This window comes from Zonotrichia leucophrys, chromosome 1 (assembly GCF_028769735.1).
Source record: "Zonotrichia leucophrys gambelii isolate GWCS_2022_RI chromosome 1, RI_Zleu_2.0, whole genome shotgun sequence".
NCBI classification, from domain to species: domain Eukaryota; kingdom Metazoa; phylum Chordata; class Aves; order Passeriformes; family Passerellidae; genus Zonotrichia; species Zonotrichia leucophrys.
In genome coordinates, this window is record NC_088169.1 from 60,583,855 (window position 1) to 60,610,944 (window position 27,090).

General features: G+C 36.3%; 1 protein-coding gene across 2 annotated transcripts in view; it reads left to right on the forward strand.

Annotated features, from left to right (window-relative positions):
* DGKH (diacylglycerol kinase eta) overlaps positions 1-26,693 on the forward strand; it is a 156,888-nt gene extending 130,195 nt beyond the window's left edge. For both annotated transcript variants that reach the window (XM_064714207.1, XM_064714216.1), the window contains 9 exons: positions 2,644-2,757; positions 3,046-3,180; positions 4,272-4,438; positions 5,558-5,663; positions 6,485-6,577; positions 10,753-10,872; positions 11,274-11,382; positions 12,766-12,896; positions 18,674-26,693. In XM_064714207.1, coding sequence (XP_064570277.1) covers positions 2,644-2,757; positions 3,046-3,180; positions 4,272-4,438; positions 5,558-5,663; positions 6,485-6,577; positions 10,753-10,872; positions 11,274-11,382; positions 12,766-12,896; positions 18,674-18,763 — 1,065 coding nt within the window. In that variant the 3' untranslated portion in view covers positions 18,764-26,693. The remainder of the gene's footprint in view (positions 1-2,643; positions 2,758-3,045; positions 3,181-4,271; positions 4,439-5,557; positions 5,664-6,484; positions 6,578-10,752; positions 10,873-11,273; positions 11,383-12,765; positions 12,897-18,673) is intronic.
* The last annotated feature ends 397 nt before the right edge of the window (positions 26,694-27,090 follow it).

Below are 27,090 nucleotides of genomic sequence, written 5' to 3' on the forward strand. Positions count from 1 at the left end.
CTGTCATATCTATTCCAGCAAAATGTTCATAATAAAGCATAATGATTTTGTTTTTTAAATGGCTCTTTGAGTATTTTTAGAAATTAATTTTATAAACAGAGGCACAAGTAATTTTTCTCTATATTGTTTTACAGATGCCTGTAAATAAGGTTTCTCAAAGCATAGATTTTTCTCTTTGATATAGTCTAACAACAAGCAGGGTAGACAGGATAATCAGTCAAAGTTTATACCTTAATTTTCTCCTGTTTTCAAACAGCTTTGCTGTGAGGGATGGTGATCCGGAAAATGAAGACTGATGAATTTAGTGTCTGATAATTTAGTTGGGGTAGTAAACTGGTTTTTGAATATTATTTTAAATGAACCTTTAAAATACGTTAAGGTACCTTTTTTCCCTAATTTCTTTCAACTCCTAAGAAACATTTCATCACATGGATCCCTATATGCCTTACAACCTGGAACAGTGTTACTGCCCCTACCCACTTCACTCACAGCTCACCAACTGTAATTACTAGTAGATTATCCTAATCTGCATGTCCTGATTTAATGTGTGATGTCTGAATCACCTAAAATTGTAGTTGCAAGCTGGCTTGTGATTTTGATGTAGACAATCCAGGACTCTTTTGCCAAAACATTTTATGTTTCTTGTGAGGTTTCATCCTTTCATTTTTTAATGCATACATAGCTACATATAACATATGTTATTGAATATCATATCTATTGTATGTAATTGCATGTTTATATTATATAATACATATAGAATTGCATATGTATATATATATGTGTATATATATACACATATGTAAAAGTGAAAAAAGAAATTTAGACATGTTTTAGTTCCTTTTCTTATTTTTGGTATATGTCAGAGGATGTAAATTCTGTTTATATTTGGCAATGGATATCTAAAGCCTTTATATATAGTCTATGTTCATAGTCAGAACTTGAAAGCTGCTCTAACATCTGCTCAGTCCCTGTTCAGGGGGGTTTTTTTCTCCCTGGACTGCTTCAGTGAGAGAAAAGATTTGCCTCAGCTTTCATACTAGTATACAGTAAATGTGTGTGTCCTGGAGCAGTTTTACTGATATTATTAGTCTTCTAGTGAGCAGATGTGCCAGCAGAGTGACATGTTTGTTCTGGCCAAAGTTAGGAGCATAATTCACTGCTTTAGTGCAGTCTTGAATGACTCTACATCAAGAGGTGATGGTGGTCTGAAGTGCTGCTGGTTCTGCTTGTCTGGACAAGTGAAAGATGTTACCTTGACAGCTCTGATGATTGCTGAAACATTAGCAGTGAGCAAAGCAGGGCATCTGCACCCTGACTGGCTTGAGCACAGCATGTAATTTTGGTGTCCAGAAGACAGGCTGGAAACTTGAGCTGCAACAGGAAAGGAGTCAATTTGAATGTTGATACACAGAGATTGGTTTGCCTCTAAAAGAAAAAAGAGATTGGTTATCGGTACAGATATTGCTGGTGGAGAGACACAGCAGAAGACTTGGTTGAGTGTTTCCTGTCCTTTTGCTGAAATGGCAGCACAAAATAAATGAAATTTTACAGCTGTTTTTTCTTAACACATGCCAGAGCTAGCCCTGTAAACATCATTTACTGGATCAAGAACTCTCCGCACTTCTTCTCGTGGAACTGCAGTATCATGATCTTGGTTCATTTCAAGATGTTAATACATTCCTGTGAAAAATGGAAAAAATTCCATGGAAACTGGAAAAAAAAATGAGATGGAGAAACTGTTTTTCTCCAGTCTCGTCTCAGGTGTTACTGATTTAGTGTACTCTGCCTGAGGTGCCAACTGAGGGAGTCCAAGTACTGCTCAGAGAGGTGATCTCCCTACCCACTAAACTCTTACTGGAGTGATGTCTCCTGCTGATTTTTCTCCCTCATTGCTCCCTATTGCATATCAAGATGAAATGGCCAAGCTCCAAGTGACCTTAGCATGGTATCACCCACCAGACCCAGCCAAAGTGTGGCCTGAGATCTGTGCTGAGGCTGAATTCCCCGGCAGCACACCAGGTGGCGAGAGTTCCTGGCTTTGTGTGAGCCTGTGGAAATTCTGCACCTCGGCTGCACAGAAGGACATCTGTTCCATACAGAAGTGGTTTTCTTGTTTGCAGTGGATAATTATAGACAGCACAAACAAGATTGTCTTCAGTATCAAAGCTCTGTTAAGCTGAGCAGAGCACGGACTCGGATGTTGGTTTCCAGAGAATTCAGAATATAAACAGATCAGCACTTCTGAGAAGAAAAGGAAAGCATTTATTTCTCTTACCTTCTCCTACCTTCAAGAACCTCTTAGATATTGAGTGCATTACCCAAGCAGAGATTTTAATTGGCCTTTCTTCTTGCCTCGAAAAACATTTTTTATCTGCATTCTGAAACATGCCATCTTTTCTATATAAGGATATGCCTTGTCATCCAGATATTTCAAATGGTATCAGCATTGCTTTTTTAAATGATATTTGCCTGTTGTCTGTGGTATCTTATTCCTATGACTTTGGAGAAACAGTGTAGTTATTCTACAGTAAAGAATTTAGAGCATTTAAATGTTGAAAACAAATCTGTAAATGAATCTGTGTTTCATAGGAATCTAAGCACTGGATTTGCAATCAAAAATGGAATACTTTCTTTTCCTCACAGATATTTGGAGCTCCATCATTTGATGATAAAATCTTAGAAGTTGTTGCTGTATTTGGCAGCATGCAGATGGCAGTGTCCAGAGTCATCAAACTGCAGCACCACAGGATAGCTCAGGTTTGTTGCTTTCTTACAAGCATGCAGGATGGTTGGCAGCAGTTTGGGATTCTGGCAATAGCGGGATTCTTGATGACCACCACACTATACATTAATAAAGCACTGACATTGTTTTGCTTTTAGCGGCTAACACATTGTCTTCAATGATGAATGAAGTATAGGAGAGCTTAATTCCTGAGACAGTTCTGGAGAGATGCCACAGCTCCTCGTAATCAACAGATTACAGGTGGCCTGTCAGTCTCAGCAGTATTTATTGCCCTGTAAAATAATGTGTTTGTTCTTTTCCAGTGTCGGTCAGTAAAGATCACCATACTTGGTGATGAAGGGGTTCCAGTACAAGTCGATGGAGAGGCATGGATCCAGCCCCCAGGAGTTATTAAGATCATACATAAAAACAGAGCTCAGATGCTAACACGAGACAGAGTATGTTGCAGAAAGAGCTACCATTGCTAACATTGGTTTCTGTAATAATTTGTTTCAGTTATAATGTGAACAAAACAGTGCTTATAAAAGTGTTTTATAACTATTTATATAATTCATACGGTTACTTACAGTGATATAATTTCTATAATGAGCTGGATAGAGAATTATTATTTTGTATAAGTGGCAAAATTTTGTTAGCTTTTATTTGTTTCATTAGTGCTAATCCTATATTCTTATTAATATATAGTAAGAATGGTCAACATTTTATCTATTCCTCCCTCCCTCCCCTTCTACTGCTTCTTTCTTTTTCTCTAGGTGTGTTATACCAGTCACACACTGGAAATTCTAGCACAGTTGCATAAATAGCAAAGTTCTATGCTGTCCATTTTCCAGAATAGCTCTCTGCAGATTTCTCTCTCTGTCCTACCAATCCTCCCTCTCCCCCATGAACCAGTCTCAGACAGAAGAGACACAAGTATACAACCTAGTCACAAAGCCACTGGAGAGTTCATGCTTGTCTGGGGTTATTGTGTGAAAGGTACAACTGCCCCTCAGTTCTCCATCCACAAGCTGGATCCTGAATTTAGGGCAAAGTTTAGGTGGAATTTGAACTCTATTTTAGTAAATTTTGTTATTTCTCCACCATTTTTAATGTTTGAATTCTGTATCAATTTTGAATTTCAATCTTGCTATCCACAAAAAGTGTGCTTATGTTAGAGAATTGCAAAATTCTAGAATTATTTAGGTTGGAAAATACCTCTAAGATCATTGAGTCCAACAGTTATCACTGTCTTTGTGTTCTTATTGATTTGGAAGACACATTTTTAAGATTATGGGGAGGAGACAGAGAACAAGCTTTCAGAAGTGACTTACTCTCTATACCAAGTTTTAAAAACTTTAGCTGTAAAACTATTATTTAATCAGATAGTATCATTTACATAAAATTAAATTAAGCACCTGTTTATTTGTTAAGTTAATTTTAACTAAAATAATATATAATTTCAATTTATGTAAGATGTAAAATTAAAATTTTTAATGAGAAAGAATACTCCCAAGTGCTGTCAATTGAATGTATAATTCATTTTGATTAGGCCTTTGAAAACACCCTGAAGTCTTGGGAGGACAAGCAGAAGTATGATTCCTGCAAACCTGTCATTCGATCTCCCTTGTACCCTCAGCAAGCTGTTGAGTTGGCTACAGAAGAAGAAGTTGCACAGATCCAGTTGTGCTCACAAGCCGCAGAAGAACTTATTACCAGGTAAAGTAAAATTAATAAGTTGGATTGGCAACCTAGACACTAAGAGTGAATTATTAATGCAAATTCATCCAGAGACTTAGACATGTACATTTTCCCCGGTTTAAAGTTTTGTTGCCACTATATCAGTTGTTTTTTTCTAATTTAAATTTTTTATTTTATTTTTGAGGCTCAACTTTTTTTTGTGTCCTTTTCCTATGTATTTTTTAAAATTTTATTTATTTGTTTTTGTGTTGTTTTTTTTCCTTGTAAACCAACATTCTGAAGTAGCAACTGAAATGGAAAACTGTAAAGCTTCTTTGCAAAAATTAGAGCTTCTCTTTTTATGACAAAGCAAAATTATAATTGGGAATTATTGGAAAAACCCTTTAGAAGTCAACTCTAGAAGTCAGCAGGATGGACACTTCAGTCATTTATATAGGCTAAGATAAATAAAAGCTTTTTTTTTTTAAATCAGAACATTTTATAAAGCTGCTATTAATTTTATCATAGCAACTAATTATATTTAACATCAAAATCACCAGTAATATAAGAAAGGAAGGGCTACATACTCTCTTTATACTGCAGTCATAGACAAATAATTTAGTTTATCAATTACTGAAAGTGAAGTTTAGCCAAGACGTCTTAAAAACTTCACTGTTCTAGAGATGGTCTGGAGGTTGTAGTTACAGTTGGACCTCCCATAATCTTAAATGACTGCAGCCAATTTGCATGTCACATCTGAAGGATATGCCTTGTGAAATAGGTGTAAGGGTTTTTAAGATAATTTCAAGTAAGTTATTGCAATGTGCTAGAGTTTTCCTCTGTAGTTTACTTGAATTAATAGGACCAATATTTTTTGGTCCGTTTTTTTGTATAGCATTAGTGTTCTAAGACAAATATATGTATCTCAGTACTTTGTAGCATCATAAATAATCTGTGTGATGGATATAATTTCTACAAGGTGCTATATTGCTTGGAGAAATACTTGCTTTTCAATTTTTGTTATAAAGGATTATAATTTTCTAAGTGGTTTTTGAAACACGTTCTTGTGCATTTTCTCATCTGATGAAGTTGTGTACTCAAGAATTATTCTTTAAAGAAATTAAGAAACATTATTCTCCTTTTTAAATGTTTTTTTAGGATCTGTGAAGCAGCAAAAGTACATGGCCTCTTGGAGCAGGAGCTTGCTCATGCTGTTAATGCATGTTCACATGCATTAAATAAAGCCAACCCAAGGTTTCCTGAGGTAAAGAAGAACAGAGATTTATATAAATAGGCTGTAACATCTGGGTGCACAAGCTTGTGGCATGGGGACTGTCCCCTGTCCCCATTTGAAAACAAGTTGGATGAGAAAGCAGAAGATGCAGTTTGTGCATTCCCCACTGTTCTCCCCACCTGGTACTGTGCAGGCATATCCTCAGAGAGGGTGGAGGCATGAGAGAGGCTGAACCAGATCTGTTACTACATAGAGGTCATTTTCTGTGGATGCTTTCACAGAAATGTTCATGCTTAATTGCTATCCAAGTGCTATACAGAGAAGGCAAAGGGGCTGAGGGGAATGAGTTTACTGGTTTCTCTCTTCACACCAGATAATCTGGGTGTTTTCTGGGATTGGAACCAGGACTGATTCATTAGGTAGAGGCTGTCCATATCTAACCTAAATGGACACAGGGTAAATTTGTTAGTTGACCTTGCTTCCTGAAGTGTGGTTAGGAGCTTGCTTCTGCTGAGGGTAAGGAGAAAAATTAAAGTCAATAGTCATTGTTAAATGAAATTCTCAACTTTTCTACTGGCCTTTGTCATACGTGGATTGATATGGTGGCTGATCACCTGATGATCTTCAGGATTGCATTAATGTCATACTAAATGAAGTTGAGGAAAAGACAGCAAATAGATACTACATTTTTGGTTTCTATTCTCAGTGCTGAACAGGTTGTCAATTTAGAACTTGTATTGATGTATTTCTCCTAGGAGACGGCACTTAAGATCTGTGCTGTAAGGTGAAAGTACTTATTCTCAGTCTGACTTGCATCACTTCAAAGAATGTTTATGCTTCTTATTCCCCAGAGCCTTACCAGAAACACTGCCATGGAGATAGCTGTCAATGTGAAAGCCTTACACAATGAAACAGAATCTCTGCTAGTAGGAAGAGTTCCTTTGGTAAGGTCACAAAGCACATGATTTTATTCTTCATTCAGATAATCTGTGTTTTATTCTTTGCTGATTTTTGGTAAATTGGTGCCAAAGTGAGGACACACTGCAAAAAGCTCTTCAAGGTCGATAGGAGAAGATTACTGTGCATTTGTGGTTGGATCAGCATGAGTTTTGAAATCTTCTCTTAGACGGGCATCCATCTTGCCTCACCTCAGATAGCTGAGTCATTGTTTGGGCTCTTTTTGTGAAAAGTCAGGGGAGAGAAATAGGTATCCTTGGGAGGCTGATTCACACTCCGCTGTCTTGGAGGCCTATGTTAGAAAAAGATGATTTATTTTCTGAAGATAGAGCATTTAAGAGAAACTCTGGAGAACTATTATGTGACCATCTTCAGAGTTTAAGGGGAGCCTGGGATGAGAGATGTTTAGACTTAGTCAACTTCTACAGACCTAATCTGGGCAAGGAAGTATCACTCTTGTTCTAATACTTGTCAGGAGCTTTTTTATAATCTTTAACTGGTAAGTATTCAGTAAAACCCTTAATGGTACTTGGCATCTTCTTTGACAAGTGTTTGTGGCTAAAATGATTAAGATTTCTCAACAATTGTATCTGGATGTATAATTAGAAAACTTCTCTACTGACATTATGAAGAAAAGAAAGATGTCATGTTTTCTATACTGCTCCATTTTCTCATGAAGAAGACACTCAGTAGGAGCAATTACATTTTCTTTAGATTCAAAAGCAGATTCATTACTACCTCTTTTATATAAGTGTTGTAATTAAAAATGGATATTAATAGGAATATTTTCATTTAGCTGAGTTAGGATATAATACTTATTGCAGGTCCACATACCATACAAACAAGTGATAAATCTGTTTTAGAGTAACCAAAAGTAAACATAATCTAAAGGCTAATAATTTGTTAAGTTATAGAAATAGTCAAAGATTAGGTTCACATGTTTTATTTTGCAGCGTTTTTGAAAGAAAAATTTTTTCATTAGATGTTTTTGTCCAAGAAAAGGGAAAAAACACCTGCTGATTTTTTTTTTCAAATTGCTATTGCTAATCTCATATATTTTAGATTTAGCTGGGAATTAAAATAGAGATTTAAAAAAAATTAATATTTTTACAATAGTAATTAGAAGAAAATATTTAAGTTGGTTATGCCATACTAGGACTGGTGAAATTTATCAGGACAGTTTGGAAATAATGTTATTATGGAAACCTTCCCATTGAAACATTACCTTTTCTGCAGCAGGTTATGATCTCATTGTGTTGTTGGACTGGGCCCTTGTTCAGGCTCCAAAGCTTAATTTGATTCATTTTTCTGTTTCTGAATTTTTACACGTTGTACTTCTGCTTCTCATTATGGTTGTGCAAATGTCTTCATGAGGCTACATCAGGCCCTTTTTTAGTAAAAAGGCTGTTTGGAAGGTACCGAGACAATATTCCAGAGGTGTCCATTACGCTCATTTGACATCGTGCTCATTTAGACGAGTATTTCACAGTCACAGTAACAAGGCACTCTGGTTAACCTTATTGCCATGTATTTTATAAATGCTGACGTTGCCTCTATGTTGGTCCCTCATTCTATTGACAGAGAGAGAGGTGAAATTTAAGATGTTGCTTGATGCATCAGCACTCCCATCATAAATAAGGATCTTTCTTCTCTGACAACAACAGACATTCTTTCTTTCATATCTTCCTCTAAAGTTTTGTTGTATTCACTTCTCCCACATCCCTCCTTCCTGTGGTCAAAGCTCTTGAGAGCAGTAAACTCATATCTTTGGTGCTTATACAATTTGGTTTAACCCCAGCCAGCAACTAAACTGGGATGCTTGGTAAGCTGCTTCTTTGGTTGCTATTTGCTGGCTATTGGCTTTTGCTCTTACAGCTCCTGAGAAAGAGAAAAAAACCTGTAAATTAACATAAAACAAGTCTGTGGTTCCTTCCACCTCCTGCAAGAACTATGATTAACAAATTCATACAACAGTAGGTACATTAAATCACAACAAATGGTAAAATACAATCTTTAGTGAGACGATAATAACACAGGATCACAGAATGTTTTGAGGTGGATGTGACCTTAAAGATTTTCCAGTTCCAACTCCTCTGCTATGAGCAGGGACATCTTCTATGAGACCAGGCTGCTCAAGATAGGACAATGAAGCTGATTTGTGGAATCTCTCAGAAGCTTATGACAGGAATACAGTTTGGAAAAAATTAAAAATGCTATATTTTGTCTAGATACTTTCCAATGGCACTGTGTCCATTTTTTAATTTTAAAAAGCATTTCCACTCTGGAGCCTAGCTCAGTTTTCAAATGCATTAAGGAAAAAGTATGATGGACTGTTTCATTTCAATGGAATAAGGTTATCTAAACTCACTGAAATAAAATATTTTTATATCAAAAATTTAAATAGAGAAAAAAAATAAAAAAATCCTTTAGTTTTATTTCTTCATTCATAGTCTGAATTTTTGTCTTGGAAATAAGATATTCCAAGATGTTGTAGGAGGAGAATTTGCCCTGAATTGCTGATTCTTTCTATACCAGAATTATTATTTTGGATTTATTTCAGGAGCACCATCAGATGAGCATTTTTTTGTCCCCAGGCAAAATGTTTTCCTCTGAGAATCAAGCAATTAGATCATTACTTGTTGAGGAAGACAGAATTCGTCGCTTCATTCTTTTATAGAAAATAGATGACTTGATTAATTTCTCAGAAATGAAAACACAAGAAAAGTTGTAACTTCTTCAAAGACAAGTGGCTTCTTTCCCATGCTTCAAATTAACTGAACTGTTCAAATGGGGAAAAAAAAAAGGTCAAAATAAAGATCAAAATCTGTTTATGGACACACAGAGAAAATAACATAATAACAAAGGGAGCTTATATTTCCAGTATCACTATACTAGACAGTAAGGTCTTACTATAGATGGTCTCTCCTTTGAAAGATGGGAACATAGGCAGACTACTGAAGCAAAGGAAAGTCATTTTTGTTAGGCAGGATAAATTAATGGGGTTTGTAATTTATCACTAAACTCCAACAATGTCAAAATATTTTTCCAGCACTAGAGATCCAAGATTTTCTTATAATTCCATTTTAAAAATGCATTCCCTAGGATGTAACAGAATTAGATCTTTTCAGAAGGATATTCTGCACTGCTTTTGGACTACTTTTACTTTAAAGAGAGAAATAGATATTCAGATTGCTTTATTAATGATTCCAAGCAACTTGGTCTAGGATTCAACTCTTTACCTCAAAATGGTGTTTCAGCAATCCCAGATGAGCTCAAAACAGCTTTTGAAGGGATCAGCTGCCTTCCTTACCTCTTCCACATGGGTTCACTCACACAACAGCTTCAGAGCAGTTTTCAGTCTGGAGTTTTAAAGGAAACAGGCATCTCTGTGAGGTCCTCAAAGTCTGAATTGAGCCAAATTCACATGCATCATCAAGTCCCAATGTTTTTACACAGCCACCACTTTCTTTTTCCCTTTGGCCTTTACTGATGTTTTTGTCTTTTTGTCTCCTGCCAAGGAGTTCTTTCCACCCTTAGCCAGAAGCAGTGCCTATTGCTCCCTGTCTCACCTATTTAGAATGGGCAGTGCAGGTATCACATCACCACTGGAAGGCCTTTGGGAATGGAAATCTTCAGCATGATCCATTCATCATACTTGAACATGAGATAGTGATCAACCATCTGAACACATTTGCAAAAAGTAACAGCAGCTTATTACCATCTACTCAATTTTTGTAGACCACATTTCATACAAAGATTTTTCAGCTGCTTACTCTTCTCATCAGGTTTTCTCTTCCTTCTGTTGGTAGTGTCCATTTCTAGTGTGTCCTTGCAGTGGTGTTATCAGATAACTCTTGCTCTGTAGACTCAGGAGTGCAGTGAAGGATGACAGGGATTGACAACTGTTCCCAACTGCTCTGCACCAAAAGTCTCAGCTGTCTCAGTCATGCCTTTGTGATTGGGGCCGCACTAAATGTAGTATGAGGGTGGTCTCACACATTTCTCAAGGAAAGTCTAACTTTGGAAGATTTTTTGTCTTCACCATTTGTTGACACTCACCATGAAGTAGTCATCTGTCTGTGTGTGGCAACAAGATATCTAGACTTAAATGTTAAACCTCATGAAACTGAAAGTCCTGTTTTTCTGGCCTGTTTATAAACAGCAGTTAGAAGCTCCCCATGAAGAGCTGTTGTCTGATGCTTTGCACAGTGTGGAAATAGAGTTGAGAAAACTTGCTGAGATTCCTTGGCTTTATTATGTTTTTCAACCAAATGATGATGAGGTAAGTTCGAGTAACACATTCTGATCTTAACTGAACTTAATTTTCTTTTGATAGGGAAAAGTAAATTACAATTTTTCATGATCTCTTGAGGAACTTTCAGTAGTGTTGCTAGATCATTTCTGTCTGCTGTGAACAACCTTCTAAGCTTAGTGCCTTTTTTTTGTGTTTTGTTCCCATCTGTGAATGTAAAGGTTTTGATTGATAAATAAATACATGAAACATATCTTTTTAATTTATATTTTTAATACAAACATGTATAGAGTTAAATCCTAACATTATTCTTTACAGAAGTAAATTTGAGTCTTACTTTTTGAGATTAGCTATAAATTACCATCACAAGCATATAATTTAACAGTTGTTTTCTCTTAATTAAAGGTAACTATGCCTCTTTTCTCATGCAGGATCCCCCTCTGGATTATGCTAAAAGAAACAATAGAAGTACAGTGTTTCGTATAGTGCCAAAGTTTAAAAAAGAAAAAATTCAGAAGCATAAGACCAGCTCTCAGCCTGGTATGTGTTTTGAAATTGCAAGAAAAGTAGTAGCATTTGTAGTAAATGTGATTTTATGGGATTTTTTTGGTAAGAGGTGACAAGACTTACCTAAGACTAAAGTCAAAGTGGAAAGCACCTGAGCTAACTGGCATCTTCATTAGGATAAATATTTCTTTCAGTGCATTTGGAAAGCATTCAATAGGACCCCCAATACTCCCAAGTGAACCAAAGAACTACTGTGAAAATACTTTAAAAGTTTTATCATGCAACAGGATCGGTGTCTTTGCTGGTGGTTACATTTGGTTCACTCATAGCCGTACAAGCCATGGGTAAACACATTGTTTCCCTGTGATACTCCAGGTTTTTCAGGTTAGTTTTAGGTGTGACATAACTTTTATCACACTGGTTTAATTAACCAGTTATTCTTAATTTTTGGGTGGGTTATTGGTTCAGTAAGTGAGACAGCTCAAACAAAAAATCATGATAGGCAATACTGATTTTTTAATTAGAAGTTGAACAAACTCCACCCTCCTCTCTTCCCATTTTTATTCGAGAGCTCACTTCCTTAAGATTATGTCCAGGACGTATTCTGTGATTAGATGGTCCGAAAACTGTTTCTGTGTCTTTATTCTTTCAATGAACAGTTGATCACAATCTACAAAATCTTGCAGTTGTTGATCAGATCTAAGTTTCAGATTAGACATCAGATTTCTCTTCATTATAAAGTGAAGCGATCAGCATTGAATGAAGTTGCAAAATTATAGCAATAAGTAGCCTAATTATTTTTTTAATATATGTGGTCTTAATGGGACTAATGTGGGCAACTAACCTTGGAGAACAATGTTTTACAGAGAGCTTCTTAATGGCCTGTGTAACACAGCTTAAAGAATACTTTTTGTCTTAATTATGAATACTAGAATCTGTTAATTAAAACTGGACTTGCTTGCTGCCATTGCTATATTTGAGGTACGGTTGCTATTTTAATTTTACATGTTAATTAGTTTTTGAAGGCTTCTCCTCTCCTTGGATGACTACTAATAAATTAATGGCATACAGCAGAACAACATTAGACTTTGCATCACTGATCCTAAGCTGGTTTAATGTGAATTTGTTGGGACATGAGGTTTTAAAGGCTTTACTGAAGAAACTGGAGTAAAGCTGAAAGCATGGCTGCAAAGCAAAGAACCCCAACTTTGTTTAGATACTTTCTTGTGTTAACTGCTAACCTGTAACCTGCATGTAAAAAGGAAATTGTCAGTTTGTGTGGAAAAGACACCTCTAACCTTTCCCTTTGCTAGCACGGCAATTCTACTCTGTTTTCCACTCTCTTTGGCCTAACCTTTGCTTGTGATGCATTTGAGCATGTAGAAATTAAGGGGGTTTTGCTCTTAACTTTGGTAGTTCAAAAATGGGGCACAGATGAAGTTGCTGCTTGGCTGGATCTGCTCAGTTTGGGAGAGTACAAAGAAATCTTCATCAGCCATGACATCCGAGGCTCTGAGCTTTTACATCTGGAAAGGCGAGACCTTAAGGTATTTCCTTTGTGCTACTTTTCTGCTATTGACCATTTTCTTTGACAAAACAACAACCAACTTTTCTTCTTTCCCTGCACTTGTCATTGCTTGTAGCTTGGCTTACACTGTGCAAATATGCAATAAACTAATATGCGCTGTCCTTGGGCCTTTCTGAAGTGTTGACTTGAACTCACAACTAAAAATATCTGTTTTATCCAAAATTTCTTTATTTTTTCCCCCCCACTTCATGCAGAATGATACAATGCAGTTTATGTCAGAAGGCATAGGAGAAGCACATTTGATATCTTACTAGCATCTGTGTAATATAATGTTTTCTTCAAGAGTTCACTGTTTCCATTAAACACGATCAGTACGGATCAGTTGATGGTGGTTATAATTATTTTGAATCTATCTTCTGCAGGGGCTGATCTGCTCCACATGATTTATTGTGTATATATTGGACATAGTGGGTATGAGAGAGATAAGCAGCTTAATAAATTGCAGTATTTGACTTACATGGTGTTGGTGTTTGTGTGTCAAAATAGGTTTTCCCATTGGTGACAGACCTCTGATTTTGGCTGTATAGATTTTTTAAAAAGAGTATTTTATTTCAAAATTGTAAAACCTTTTTCCTCTGAGGTCAGATAGGTACATTTTGCAGGGAGAAATGTTATCCAGCAGTTTGAGGCTGTTATTTGAGCTTGCTGGTCCTTTTCAGGAATGACTTAAGTGCATCCATTATATGTAGTAGTGGTTATATCTTTGGGGATTCATTAAATGACTTTTTCCAGGAACTTGGTAGTAATGAGTTCTTGGTAATGGGTTTTGCAACTGCTTTTAGCACATAAGAGAGGAAATAGGATATTGTAGAAATTGCAAACATTTACATTTAGAGTGCAAGTCATTGTTCTAGCCACAGTACAGTAGTCTCCAGGTAGAGACAATATTTTCATACAAATGTGTTATTTTATGTGAAGTTTTTTATATCATGTGCAATCTTGATGTTATAAGGGTAGTGCTTGTGTTGTGCGACTGTTGCAATAGAAAGCAGCTACTGAAAATAGCTGTGTTTGAGATAATATGTTTGGCTGTTGTGTATTATTTTACTCTTTGGTATTAGATTGCCTAAGCTTCTTTCCATGGACGTTAAATTCCTTTCTTTCAGGATAGTTTCTGACAGGGAGGGACAGTTTTAGGACAGTCCCTCCCTGCAAAACTTTAGAAATAGAAGACTGTCCAAGCAATCCACCACAGTGTTCCAGTGATGGATGTTGCAACTCTCTGTTCTGAATGAGTGCTGAACAAACTTAAAATTCAGCTGAGAAACTCAGCATCACACAATGCATAGGTTTGCTAAAATGTTAAGAAAATTTAAAAAGTCCTACTTGTTGGAATAAATTATGGTGGGTAAGATCAGTGTTAAACTGGACATGGCTTCTGGCCATGCCTTATTTCTCATGAGTACCAATTTGGACTGGCACTTAAACCAAGTAAATGTCTGCAGCAGGGTAATTACCAACCCGTTATCCCTGTTGCTAAGGCTCATGTTGCTTCGGTGTATATAAAATCCCATCACAAATGTCTGTGCCATGAAAAGTCTAAAGGCTTGTCTTACTGCAGAGAGCCAACTCCTCTATGCAGTGCTGCCTAGAGATGTGTGGGATGAGGAGCTGCTCTACACAAGTTGCCAGAAGCATGCCCTGAGCCAACCAAAATCTCGCTCCAGAATAGCCCCATGTGCTCGTTGCCAGATGCCCAGAGCTTCCAAATCAGTGCCCTTCATAAGCTAGGCCAGGTTTTTGGCCAGGCAGGGCTTGCACTCCAACAGCACTGAACTTAAATAGCAGAGTTTAGTGCTCATCCTGCTGATTACAGGGCAGGGTCTCTGCAGGGAGCCAATTAAGGATGTCTCAGACAGCCTGCAGTTTTCTCCAGTGACCTAAACTGGTGTCAAGATGTGTAATGTGCTACTTGGGAAATGAGGAACACGTCACAAGCTGCCCTGTGAATATTTCCTCCCTTTGGCTATCGGGGTGTGCAATGAGCCTTCAGTGCTCTTGCTAGCTACAATCTGTCTGCAGCCTCTCTTCCACTGCAAGGCCTGTGCTTCCTGACAAGCTAAACAAGATCACCATTGATTCATGAGCTCCTAACTCATGTGCAATACATTTACTTCTATTACCTTTCATGTCTGCAGCAGGAAAAATTGCTGCCTGTTTTAATTTAATCCTCTGAGCCCACCTTTCTTGTTGTGGTCAAAAGTAGAGATAAAAAGTGGTATGGAGAAGGATTTGATGAAACATTCTTCCTTTGCATGCATCACTGGAACAGATTGATATGCTGACAGAAGAATTGGGTACCTCTAATTGTATTTCTGCATAGCTTGTGGATCCCATTCTCAGGGAGCTCTGTGTGGCAACTGGCAAATGAAAAACCAGAATACCTCTTTCTACTCAGTCCTTGCAGTAATGATCTTTCTCCAGCCACTTATGCCTGATTTCATTTAGGAGGATCTTAGAAATTTACAGTCATATGATTTTCTTTTGCTTGATGAATAGCTGGGCAGTAAATTGTGTGTTATTCTGCAGAAACTGTAGAAAGAAGGTGTAGTTGTGACTTTTTTTAAAAAAACCTTATTTAACCTTTATTTTAACCTTTTTAAAATCTTATTTACTTTTTTAGTCATGTTCCTATTCAGGCAGCTTAGTCATAATCAGAACTGCAACACATTTAGTATGATGTCTCCTTAACATTCCAAAGCAATGTTGGTTTCCTTGGAGAAAGGCTTTCCATGCCACAGATCACCTTGCTAAGCAGTGCCAGTCAAACTAAAATCTGTGACAAGGACTGTGACACTTCATCCCTGTGTTTTGCAGTAGCATGTTTTGCAAAATTTTTTTATGGAAATAGTTTTGTTAGATTTTTTAGATTGCAGACATGCTTTTGTTAAGATTTGTTAGAAAAAGTTTTGTAAGATTTGTTAGATTTCAGATATGCTTTTAACACTGGGGATGCAAGTAGGGTAGATTTCACATTTAGATGATGTTGTTATTATTAAGGAGTTCTTACTTAAATTGTTTGTTAGTGGTGGTACATTTGGCCAAAAACTGTCCAAGAAATGGCACAGTGGTTAGGGAGAGCAGGAGGAGAGGTGATACTGTAGTTCTAAGGCCATATCTGGGAAAAAAGAAAGTCTATTTTTTTTCTTCAAATTCTGGATACAGTTTCTTCTTCAAAACTGTAGTGTAGTCAAATTGAATTTTTGTTAACTAGATATCAATTAGATATTAACAGATTTTGTCTCATGCACCAATTGCAGAGATATTTGAGGCTCTTGTTCTTTGAATGATGCATGATATGCTGCTGTAGCAGATTCTTTTAGTCTGAGATGAGAAAATCTCAGCAAACTTTTCTGCATGAGCAGTAAACTGAGAATACCAAATAGCATCTAGTGTCATGACTGTATAAATTCTAGTTTCCACCAAACTGAAAACTATTATAAAAGCATTAAAAATGAGGGGTTTTGTTGGGGTTTTTTCCCCTTGGAAGTGTAGCAGAAAGGGGTCCCCAAAATTTTTGATGAGGCACTTGAGACTTGCTGTTGTGATAAGCATTACAGCAACTTCAGCTGGAAAAGAAATAAACCCAAAATCTCTTGCTTCTGAATCAAAGGTGTTGCGAAATGCTTTACAAAGGTTGATGGGAAGAGTGGCTGAGTTTTTTTGGAATTTCATAATATGTTTCTTCCTTCTGATTTTGAACTCTGGCAGCACCTCACTGTATTGCTTATACAACAAAAGTTCTACTCATGAAAATATATTTGTTCTGAAGAATTTGTAAGTTCTTAACCTTTAAATTGTGTGGTTTGTTGTGGTTTGGAAAGTATCCTTATGGGTTTTCCCTTATGTAGAGTTTCTTCCACATAGCAACTCGGCTATTTCATTAGTTTCAGTAGTCATGTGTGGCTTTTTTTGATTCACTTCAGAATTAAGTTTGACATAAAAAGGACAATATTACAGAAATGTAAAATTATAAATATTACTGTCATTTTAGGATGAATTTGACTACTACCTACATTAACTATTCTTAAATTAAAAATTAGTACTACATTTGTTTATTAGTAAGATGACTATTAGTGAAAATAAAATAAATTTATGTGATATGGAAAATCATAAGGTTTTTTACAGTTAGTTTGTGAACAGCACTTGCTTTGGGAACTTTTATGAATAAACTGAACTCCTTAATGCTGACACCTTTGTGCCAAAGTCCTGTAAAGGATGACTATCTATTTATAGTGCTGATAGTTTTCAACTGAAGAAACAGCCAAGTATTTTTTCTCTCTAACATAACCAGAATTCAGTCTTGACTCTCTGAAAATTAAACATCTGTTTAATCTTGGCTGTATTACCTTTATAATAAAATAATTCATTCATGCCCATTTTACCACCCCTTTCTTCCAAAATTAGATGCATGCTAACATTTTAAAGTAATATAGAATACAGATTTTTCTGAGGTCTCTGTGGCTGTAGAAATGTAGATACAGTCTTTGTGTAGAGTACAGGCAGAATAATATATATTGTTTCATTTTCCACTCTTTATGAGAAAAATTTTTTCAAGATGCCTAATTACAGTCCCGTCTTTTTAATGTCTCTATAATGGAAAAATCTTTCTTTTAAAATGAAATTATTTCTCTTTCAGAAAAATGGCGAAACTTTAATTTTTTTTTTTTTTTAGTTTTTTAACCATAATCTATTTATGTAAGGTTTATTCTACAAATAACTAGTGTTTGACTCTGCTGATTGCTCAACACCCCTAAAACGTGGTTTTTAAAGACTTTTTCATAGCTGAGTTTTACAGATAAGGGAAGGAGATTTCCACCAGACTGAGCTGAAAATTCATTAGAGTGGTGGGAGATCATTAGCACAGCTGGGCATCCCATTCTGTTTCTCTGATCATTGGACCAGCCAAAATTGAAAAAGGATGCTGCTAAAGCTATTACTAATACTGGAAGAAGTTTGCTACAGAAAATTCTTGTCTGTTGTTGTGTGCAGAGATGGGTCTGGCAACCAATAATAGAAACATTTCAGCTGATGTGAATGATTTAGTGGCTACAAGGAGATTTGTGCTTTTTACATTTCCTTTGGGATATGACTATCATGTTTCTGAGAATTTTTCTTCCAGCTCTCTAATCAGGAACATCCATGCTAGGAGATGTAATCTTTTTGGAATTAAAAACAAAAGCTTACTCTTTCTATTGCTCTCTAAAGGGAAGTTGTCCTACATGCCTGTAGCCATTACACCCACTTTCCCTTGAGAAACTGGGGATATGTGTGTTTGCTGATTAAAGCAGACATCATAGGGTGTCAGATCAAGTGACATTGCTGGACAGAAGTTTCAATCCATCACATTCTACCAAGCATTTGGTTGCTGTGTTAGAGAGGAGGGGGAGATTGTTCTCTTCATTTTGCCAGAAATTGTGAAAGGTGTTTGTATTTATAAGTCAAGCCAAAGATGGTTTTGATGTATATTGAAGTGCCCTGAGTTGTTGCTGTGGCAGGTAAGTAATGGTTTGTCTGCCAGACAGAGAGGGATTTATTGTATGCTCTAAGCAGTCTTTTTGTAAAGCAACTCTTGCTAACACTTCCTGGTTACTGTTGATTGCAGTGAGCACATTTCTAGACATCTGTTGCATGGATAGGTCATAATCAATGGGGTTTCTTTTTCCCATTTTAAAGTAAACTTCCTTCTTTTTTTTCTTCTCTTTTTTTCTTTTTCTATTTTTAAATTTTCTGTAGGACCTGGGGATAACGAAAGTGGGTCATATGAAGCGAATTCTCCAGGGAATTAAAGAGCTCAGCAAGAACACCCCTTTGTCTGAAGTGTAATTATGCTGGTGCTTTTCTTAAAGAGAGAAGAGAAAGTTGCTGGAGAAGCAAAGCTGTTGCAGGCACTTGGCTGTCCTTGTAGTTTATGGAAGAATAACCACTGGTGTTTGTACAGGCTAGCATCTCTGAATTCTTGTGTGGTGAAGAACTTGCAGCAAGAGTACAAAAGGATTTGTGCCAAAACAAAAAGGAAAAGGTGATATGTTCTGCAAAGATGTTTTCTTGGTGTGCAAATTGGCCAGTTTGGATAAGCCCACTTTGGTAAATCGATCGGTTGATGGTGAACTGCACTGACTGGAAAATATAATCAAGGAATGATTGCTTTGCTTACATGCAGCTCAGTATGCCTCTCTTTATGCTGCAGCAAGATGCCACTGAACAGCATGAGGTCATCTGGTTTTCCTTCCGAGGCGCAGCTCTGTAAGCCCTCGTGTGCAGGAGAGCAGGAAGCCTGGAAGGTTTGACCCGTGAGCCTGGCAGTGCCGCAGGTATCCAGCACTCGCTGGCCATGCAGAAGAGGGGAGAGATACCTCGTGATACCATGAATGCAGACTATAATGCATGGTGTGCCTGCCTGAATTGTCTGTTGTTCTGTTGCATGACACATCTGATGCTTTAAACACTTGAACAACTTTTATATCGGTTTGAATGAGATTTAATTTATTGCTACTTGAGTGTCTTTTTTTTTTTTTTTTCCTCCAGTTTCAGGCACTTTTCTATTCTTCAGTGTTGTGTTATGCCTAAAATGTGTTCTATGGCAAAGGGTGTGTGGGTGTGGAAACTTAGCATTTGTGCCATATTCAGCAGATTATATATGATTGAATCACTGTACAGTTAGATTTTTAAATATATCATGTACAGAAGGTTTATCAGGTAACTAACTTATGAGAATTTTTGAAAGACCGGTACCTCACAAAAACATCAATTGGCTTCCTGCATGGAAAATTATAAAGAATCTTCTCAATGGTGCATTTTAATGTAGTTATTCAGTTATCTTAAACAGCTGTAGCATATTTGAACTTGTAGGCACTAATGGTTTTATTTATTCTATTGTTCAAAAGCAGGTTTAAATATTAATGAAATTTTCTTAAAGAAAAATTTAATTTTATTTATCATACATAAGAAGATATTTAAAATGTAGCAGCTGATTTGATTTTTGTGGGGTAAACTTTTACTTGTTGTTGATTAACTATTAATTTAAAAATGCATCTGTGTGCATTTCTTTACAAAGGTATCAATTTGTTTCTTGACAGCACTCCACCATCAGTAGACTATAAAAATGAAAAAACCCAGACTATAAGGTTTTAGGCTATGCATGCTAAGATGAATCACATGCAAGACAGTAATCCATGAGTGTAAACAGGTTAAAAAAATTAAAACCATCTTTGTTTAGATATTGCTCTAGACCAGAGTTTGTAAGGTTATTTACACTTTACTTAAATGAAACAGGTTCATTATTTAACTTCCTGGTTAAGTTTTCACAAAATTATTAATCTAGACGGAAAATAAATTTTAGATATCTACAAAAAAATCCTACCTACCTGTTTGAGATGAGATAACTTTGCACCACCTGCCAGAAAACTGGCACAGAATTGCTCTCTCCTTGCTGTTTCTAGCAATGTGTCATTGTAGCACAAGGAACACTTGACTTTCATTAATCAAGTAGCTTTGATGTTTCCTAAACATTACAGAGTATCGTAATATCTATGTATGTTTTCCTCATGAGCACCAGAGTTAGGTTTAATTTGGTTTTTACCAAAACTTATTTTCTTGTATAGAGGGGACAATGTCAAGTACTGCATCCTGATTTTGCCCTCCATTTCTCATGCATATGACCGGAGTTGTTCCATGGCAAGTAGATGGGACTCATCCCTTGGAAAGTCAAATCTATTATACTTGTTGTTTTATTGGAGAAAAAAAAAATCAAAATAATCAAAACAGGCCTAATTTTTATCTTATTGTAGTTCCTTGTCTTCTTGCTGCTGTAGGTTCAACAGGCACCACTCTGGGAGTTCTGTGGACATAATGATTATTCTGGTAAACAAACAAAAGTAAAACACTATTTTCTATTAGGTTTTGCATACAAAATAAACCAAAATGCATTTGCCAAATGATATGACTTTCAGGCTGTTGTTTGAAAAGCATATGAAAAAAATGGAAAGTTAGGCAAACAGTGGAAAGTTTGTTGGTTTTGGTTTTATTTTAAAGTACTTGACATTCACCCCTTTAATGACATTTAGGTGACATCTGCAAAGTCTTTGTAAGCTTTATTTCCTTTTCCCTTTGGTTCTCCATAAGCTGCACTGTATTTTAACGTGTGGCAGCATTTTAGCATATTGACATTATAGTAGACAACATAGGTAATCTTCTGGTCTATTCAAGGACATAATACATAGCAGAACTTTCTTTGCTTTCCTGATTGTAAGATACAATCTCTTTGCAACTCTCAGCCTTGCTGTATGTAATGCATTAAGATGAGCTATGGATCCAAATCTCTTCAAGTCACTGTAGAGGTCTATGCTGAGTATATTAAAAAATGGGAGCTGCTTTTGGGCAGGGAAAATGGGAAAATTTTGTTTGTAACACAGCTTTCTTATGGCACTCCTCAAATTACCTCAGTATAGGACAACTGATCAATGTTCATTTTTCTAAATGACCACCAAAGAATTTAACTTTGATTGTCCTAAGCAGTTTTTTTTAAACATGTGAATAGGAAAAAACAAAACTGTAAGTATCATTAATGCTGTATTTATTAGACGCCCAGGAGAGCAAATTTTATGCAACTCTATGCCTTAGACTAGTGTTGGCTATGAAGTGCAAATGCATCTGACAAGGAGGCTCAAAATATTTTTACAGGGGTTCTCTCTGGAGGTTGTGGATTGTAGCTGTGTTTAAGTGATGTGGCTTTTTTGAAGACCTGAACAGTGTTACTCTCTCATGGTTATTCTAAATATTGAGGCTTTTTCCTTAGTGCTGTAAAAGTCCCAGCTCCTAGAACTAAATACATTTTTTTAATGTACTGTATTCTCCCTAATTTAATCCTGCTGTAAAAAATGCTTCAAAGCACACATCCCAATATCTTAACAAAACCAAGGTAAACACATCCCCAAAAGCAGTTAGCTTTTTAGAAAACAAGATCCTGTGGAGCCTGATTCAACATGCCAGGTTTATCAAGACAATCCCTATACAAAGTTTACTGGATTAATTTTTTCCTCCCCAGTCAAATACATACGATTTCTGTGGTCAGTGTCCATTAAAGCCTGAAGGGAGAGCAGAGTAATCTGCATTTTTTTGTAGTGGTTGGTATTCATATAGTTGAAAAGCTCTACACCTCAGAGAGAGGAACACAAGAGCTGCACGTTTTGAAATTGCAGCAGGTTTCTAAATATAAGTTGCTGTTTTGTCATTTTCAAGTAGGATTTTCTCAGTGCACTGTATTTGATTGCTGTAGCAACCTCTGACTTAGATCATGCAAGTTTTGCCTTTATAAAGCCTCATGACTTCTTTTTAGAAATGGAATGAAATCAAGCCAGCTCATAGTTTTAGGTGTTGGGGATGTTTTGCAATAATTCAAAGAAAAGAAGACTCAAAAATCAATTTTTTTTATAAGATGGCAAGGGAAATTTTTCTTTGGTACATTTTTATGTCTCTCCCCTTAACACTATTCTTTTCTCCTGAGTGTCTCTTTCTTTCAAAGAAAAATGCTTTGAACTTGGAAAAACAGTAAAGTGTAAAGCATATGATCAAAAACCCTCCCAGACTATTTCATTCCAGTATTTCTTATTTTGGGACTGGAATTAACATGCTTGGTCCTGTAAATAATAAATAGAAATCATTATCTCTCTATCCCTGCCCAAAATAATTAATACTGCAATGCTGCGTTGCTGTAATTCAAAGGAGAGGTGTTGATTTTTTTTTCATAAATGTCCATTTTATATTTTCCCATGCTTTTTGTAGAGAAATAGATAACCCGCCAATTTTACTTTTTAATTGAACTTGCTCATGCTATTAATGAAAATTTCATGAAGCCTTGATAATGAACATTACTTCAAGGGTAAAATTCTCAGTGTTTTTCAATGCATGTGGTTTCATTTCAGGAACACTGGCAGAAGACCTTTTTCACATGTAATGGAAAAATAATATATAAAGCAAATATGAGAGGATATTCCATAGTCCTACTTTAAAAACAGTTGTAATAATATATTTGCAAGACAAAACCCCCTATGGTGATTCCATTTTTCTTGATGCTTCCTGCTAATGATTGCATTAGTAGTGCTTACAGCTATTTCTGCAGTGTTCTCTGTGTCCCCCTAAATATTAAGTTCTTGGCTATAAGTTCAACAGTTCTGGTAATTAATAATTAGCAGTGCAAAAAGTATTTGTGAAAGGTAAAGTCACAAGGAATGTATCTCACTGAGGATAACTGAGCTGGAGCAATTTGTTTAGCTTACAACCAGAAAATCATCTTGTCACTTGTATGAGTGAGAGCCACAGAAAATAAAATTAAAGAAGTAATTTTAAATTTATTTTTTTCACCCCAATAACTTATGTACCTCTCAACTGCAGCATCCTGTATACATTTATAACACAGGCTGTCCTGTATTTTTTATTCTGTTTTCATGGATTGTATGTTTTGTGGTATGATTTTCATATCATCAAGATTTGATGCTGCTTATTCTAACTGCGAGGATTTAATGTTTGCAAGAACTGTACATGACTGTATTGCTGTCTTAAGGAACAAGTTTTTGATGACTTGAGGAAGCTGAGGAGTTTGGACAGGATTTAAGCTTTGGTCAGGACTTGAAATATCTCTGCTTTCTCTTCAGAGATGAATAGTAGCATCAGCAGAAATGATAAAGTATCATTTGGTAATTATCAATATAAATTCTTTACTGGTTGTATAAATTTCTGTATTTATATCTAGAGTATAATGTGGAATGGATCTTTTATACAAAAAGAAAAAAAAATTTTCTAGTTGTTTTCTACTACTGTTGCATTAGTAGAACTTGCATTTCATAGCTCTGTAAAGTGTTAGCTTACATACTTGAAATGATTGTTTCTGCCATACAGAAGACCAGTGTGTTTCTCAGAAATTATAATCCATTTGGAAGCCATCTGGAGACCCTGAGAGGACTATTTCTGTAGCCAGTTGGAGCTAATACCAAAATTCATAGCAACTTCTTTAGGCTTAATAATGATCACCCTCAATACTTTACCTGAAAAAAAATTTTGAAAGGTTTGTGGATTTTTTCAGTGCATAGAATTAATCTTAAAACATCATCCCTTTGTTATATGTAATTTAGAAAATATTAGTGTTGTTAACACTTTTGCAAAGAAGCAGCATGCTGATGAATACATACCCAAGAGTGTTCCTGGGCAAATTTTAATCAATTTAGCTGTAGTGGTTAAAGACTTATCACCTTCAGAACACTCAACAGAAAATTCATATGTGCACATGATAGAATTACAAACATCTGTTTTAAATAATTAAAGGCTTGTTTACCAGTTGACAAAAACTTGATGAGCTCTCTGATGGGATTTTGAGTTTCTATAACCTATTGCTTGTATTAGTGGGGCAGAAGAAGTTGGTGCCTCATTTATGTTAAACACCAGTCATGCCTTTATTAATGTTTCTGCGTTGCTTCCCTGCTCCTGTGTCTGGATGAGCTCCCAGCTTCTGGCAAGAAGAGACCCTTGCATGTCTCTCCATGGTTTCTGTTCAGAAGAGCTGGACAGGCAGGCCAGGAAAAAGCTATAGGGTGCTTGAGCAGAGAAAGATACACCAAGGCTTCAGGCTCCAAAGCCTAGCATAGCCATGGTGGACTAAAATCTTTTAAGTTGTATTTTTACAGTCCCTGCTGGAAGCTCTGTCTAACAGTTAACATGACCTGCCAGAGTGCCCTTGGAAAGAGAACTGTTTTGGCTAACTCTACCAGCTGTGTAAGACATTGAAGATACTGAACATTATGGTAGCTATTAGTAGGACAATATCCAAATGGCCAGTGAATATTTTAGTCTGTGAACAAATACTTTGGAAAACGATAGTTTGTAGTATTATTCAAAGACTAGTGTTAGGAAGAAGCTACTGAATATAAATGCAGTGTGGTATAAAATTTTAAGTCATTTGCAACTATCTTTTTCCAAATTCATTGGAAGCAACTATTTTAGGGAGCTGTGGTGATCCCAGTAGACAGGAGCGTGTGAACTGGAAGTGGGAACAGGAAGAAATGAACTAAAAGTAAAATTGGATGGTTTGTTTTCATTATGGAAACTGTGTGTACAGCCAAAAAAAAAATCGCCAGAGTGCCCCAAATCCCTTCTATGACTTTTTAAAGGGAATAGCATTTTAAGCATTTTTTTAACTAAAGCATTAATTGGATAAAAAACAATTTAATTAATAACCTGATGACAGTGTCATTAACAGGGAATGAGTTAGAGACACCACTGTTTTTCTTCTGGTGTTAGTTGAAGTAAGCTCTGTTTGGGACTAATTCTCTTTGCAGTCATGGTCAATTATTTTGTGAATGAGGAGATTGAGGAAAGCCATTCAGAGCTGCTTGGTCTTGCTTTTCAGGGATGGAGAGAGCACGTGTGCTGAACAGTAGGGCCTGGAGGCTTTTAATGAGAATTTCAAGGATACAAGATTTTCTAGTTGGATAGTTTAGCAAGGTTTACAAGGAGCACACAGGCATGCAGATTCTCACTGTGAAGGTTCCTAGTAGCACTGTCCTCTCACAAGATGCCATGTCTATACATGCCAAAACAGGCATTTCTCTGTGCCTAGCCACATTCCAGAGGATTTTCTATAGGCATCTGTCACTTGTGGTGTCTGTACTTTCTGTCTTGGTTTTATATCTCTTTAAATCAGGTACCTTGAAAAATGTGTTTGGTCATATTCAACAAAAATTACCATTTTTCCCACTCAAGGAGCACAGCTTGTGGCTCTATCCTGAAATAATTCGTTTCATTAGCCACTTTTTTACATCATATCCTTTGAATCCTAAAAGAGCTGAAACTGTTTTAGGCACCTCCCTAGAGCTGCCAGTTACCTTAGGAATTTAATATGCTTGTGTCAATGGGATCATCAAAAGGCAAGGTGATATTCACAGTGGCAGATGAGACATGCAATAGATGGGATTTGCACATAAGGAGTACAAGCTGTTGAGATGCTCCTGGAAAGTGAAGGGAGCCTGATCTCTGCATCTTCCCTCTAGCTCTTCTTTGTTCTGTCATCACACACAAATAATTTAACGTCATATAATATTAGCAGATTCTTGTCTTAATTCATGGTGATAGCAAACCTAACAAAACTTCTCACTGTCACATCTGTCTGTCTAGAGCAGGTGTCTTCAAATATTGAGCACTATGGAATTGCATTATTGTATTTTTAAGGTGTATTCTGGGAATTAAGAAAGGTAAATTTCATCTAAAGGTATTTCAAAGGTTCTGAGAGGATCCCAGCCCAGCATGGGTGGTTTCTGTCATTAGCCAGATTTGTGAATTACAGTGGTATTCCAGTCAAGTACATCTGTTCATTAATTCTGTAGTAACATCCACTTACATGCATGAGTGGATGCATGAACTACACATGGAAGCATTGCAGAGATGGGACACTGTCTTGTTCTCTGCATAACTCAGATATTTTTGTCTAAATGGCAGTTTGCAGTAAAAAGCTGAAACACGTGATTTCCACTCAATCCAAACCTATATTCAGTTGAAAATGAAAACCTCTAACATGGTTTGCATGGGTTTAGGTAAATTCTGATGTGTACTCAGTAGTTTCTGCCCTTTGTTTCCCCTTCTTCCTCTTCATTCCACAAGAAAGTCCATCATCTTTGCAGTCATATAAATCTTTTGGGAGTTAGGCATATGCTGTGCTTTAAACAGTATTTCAGGCTCCTTGGAGATTATTCTTGTATTTCACTTACAGCATTTACATGTAAGCCTACAGATTATTTTCTTGGAGAGAAAATGCTCCTCACATAAAAGTGATCCTCAAATTGATCATGGGTAGGCTTTTATATGCCATGCCTATGAATGTCATTCTCTTGCCAGTATTTGTGTGGATGTGTGTAGATATGTAGTACCTAGTTCATAGTGTTTATGTGAGAGCACACCTGTACATAGAGATGTATATACATACCCTGGATTTGCCCAATATAACAATGCCGACATATGTGTAGAGCCAAAAAAACTTAAAACTATACAGTGCTTGAGATGCTGCATTGTTTTTATTATAGTATTTTTTATATCAGATAAATTGCAGGATGTTTACAGATGCTTATTAATATTTAACTTATACAATGGGGTGGCAGGATGTTTATGAT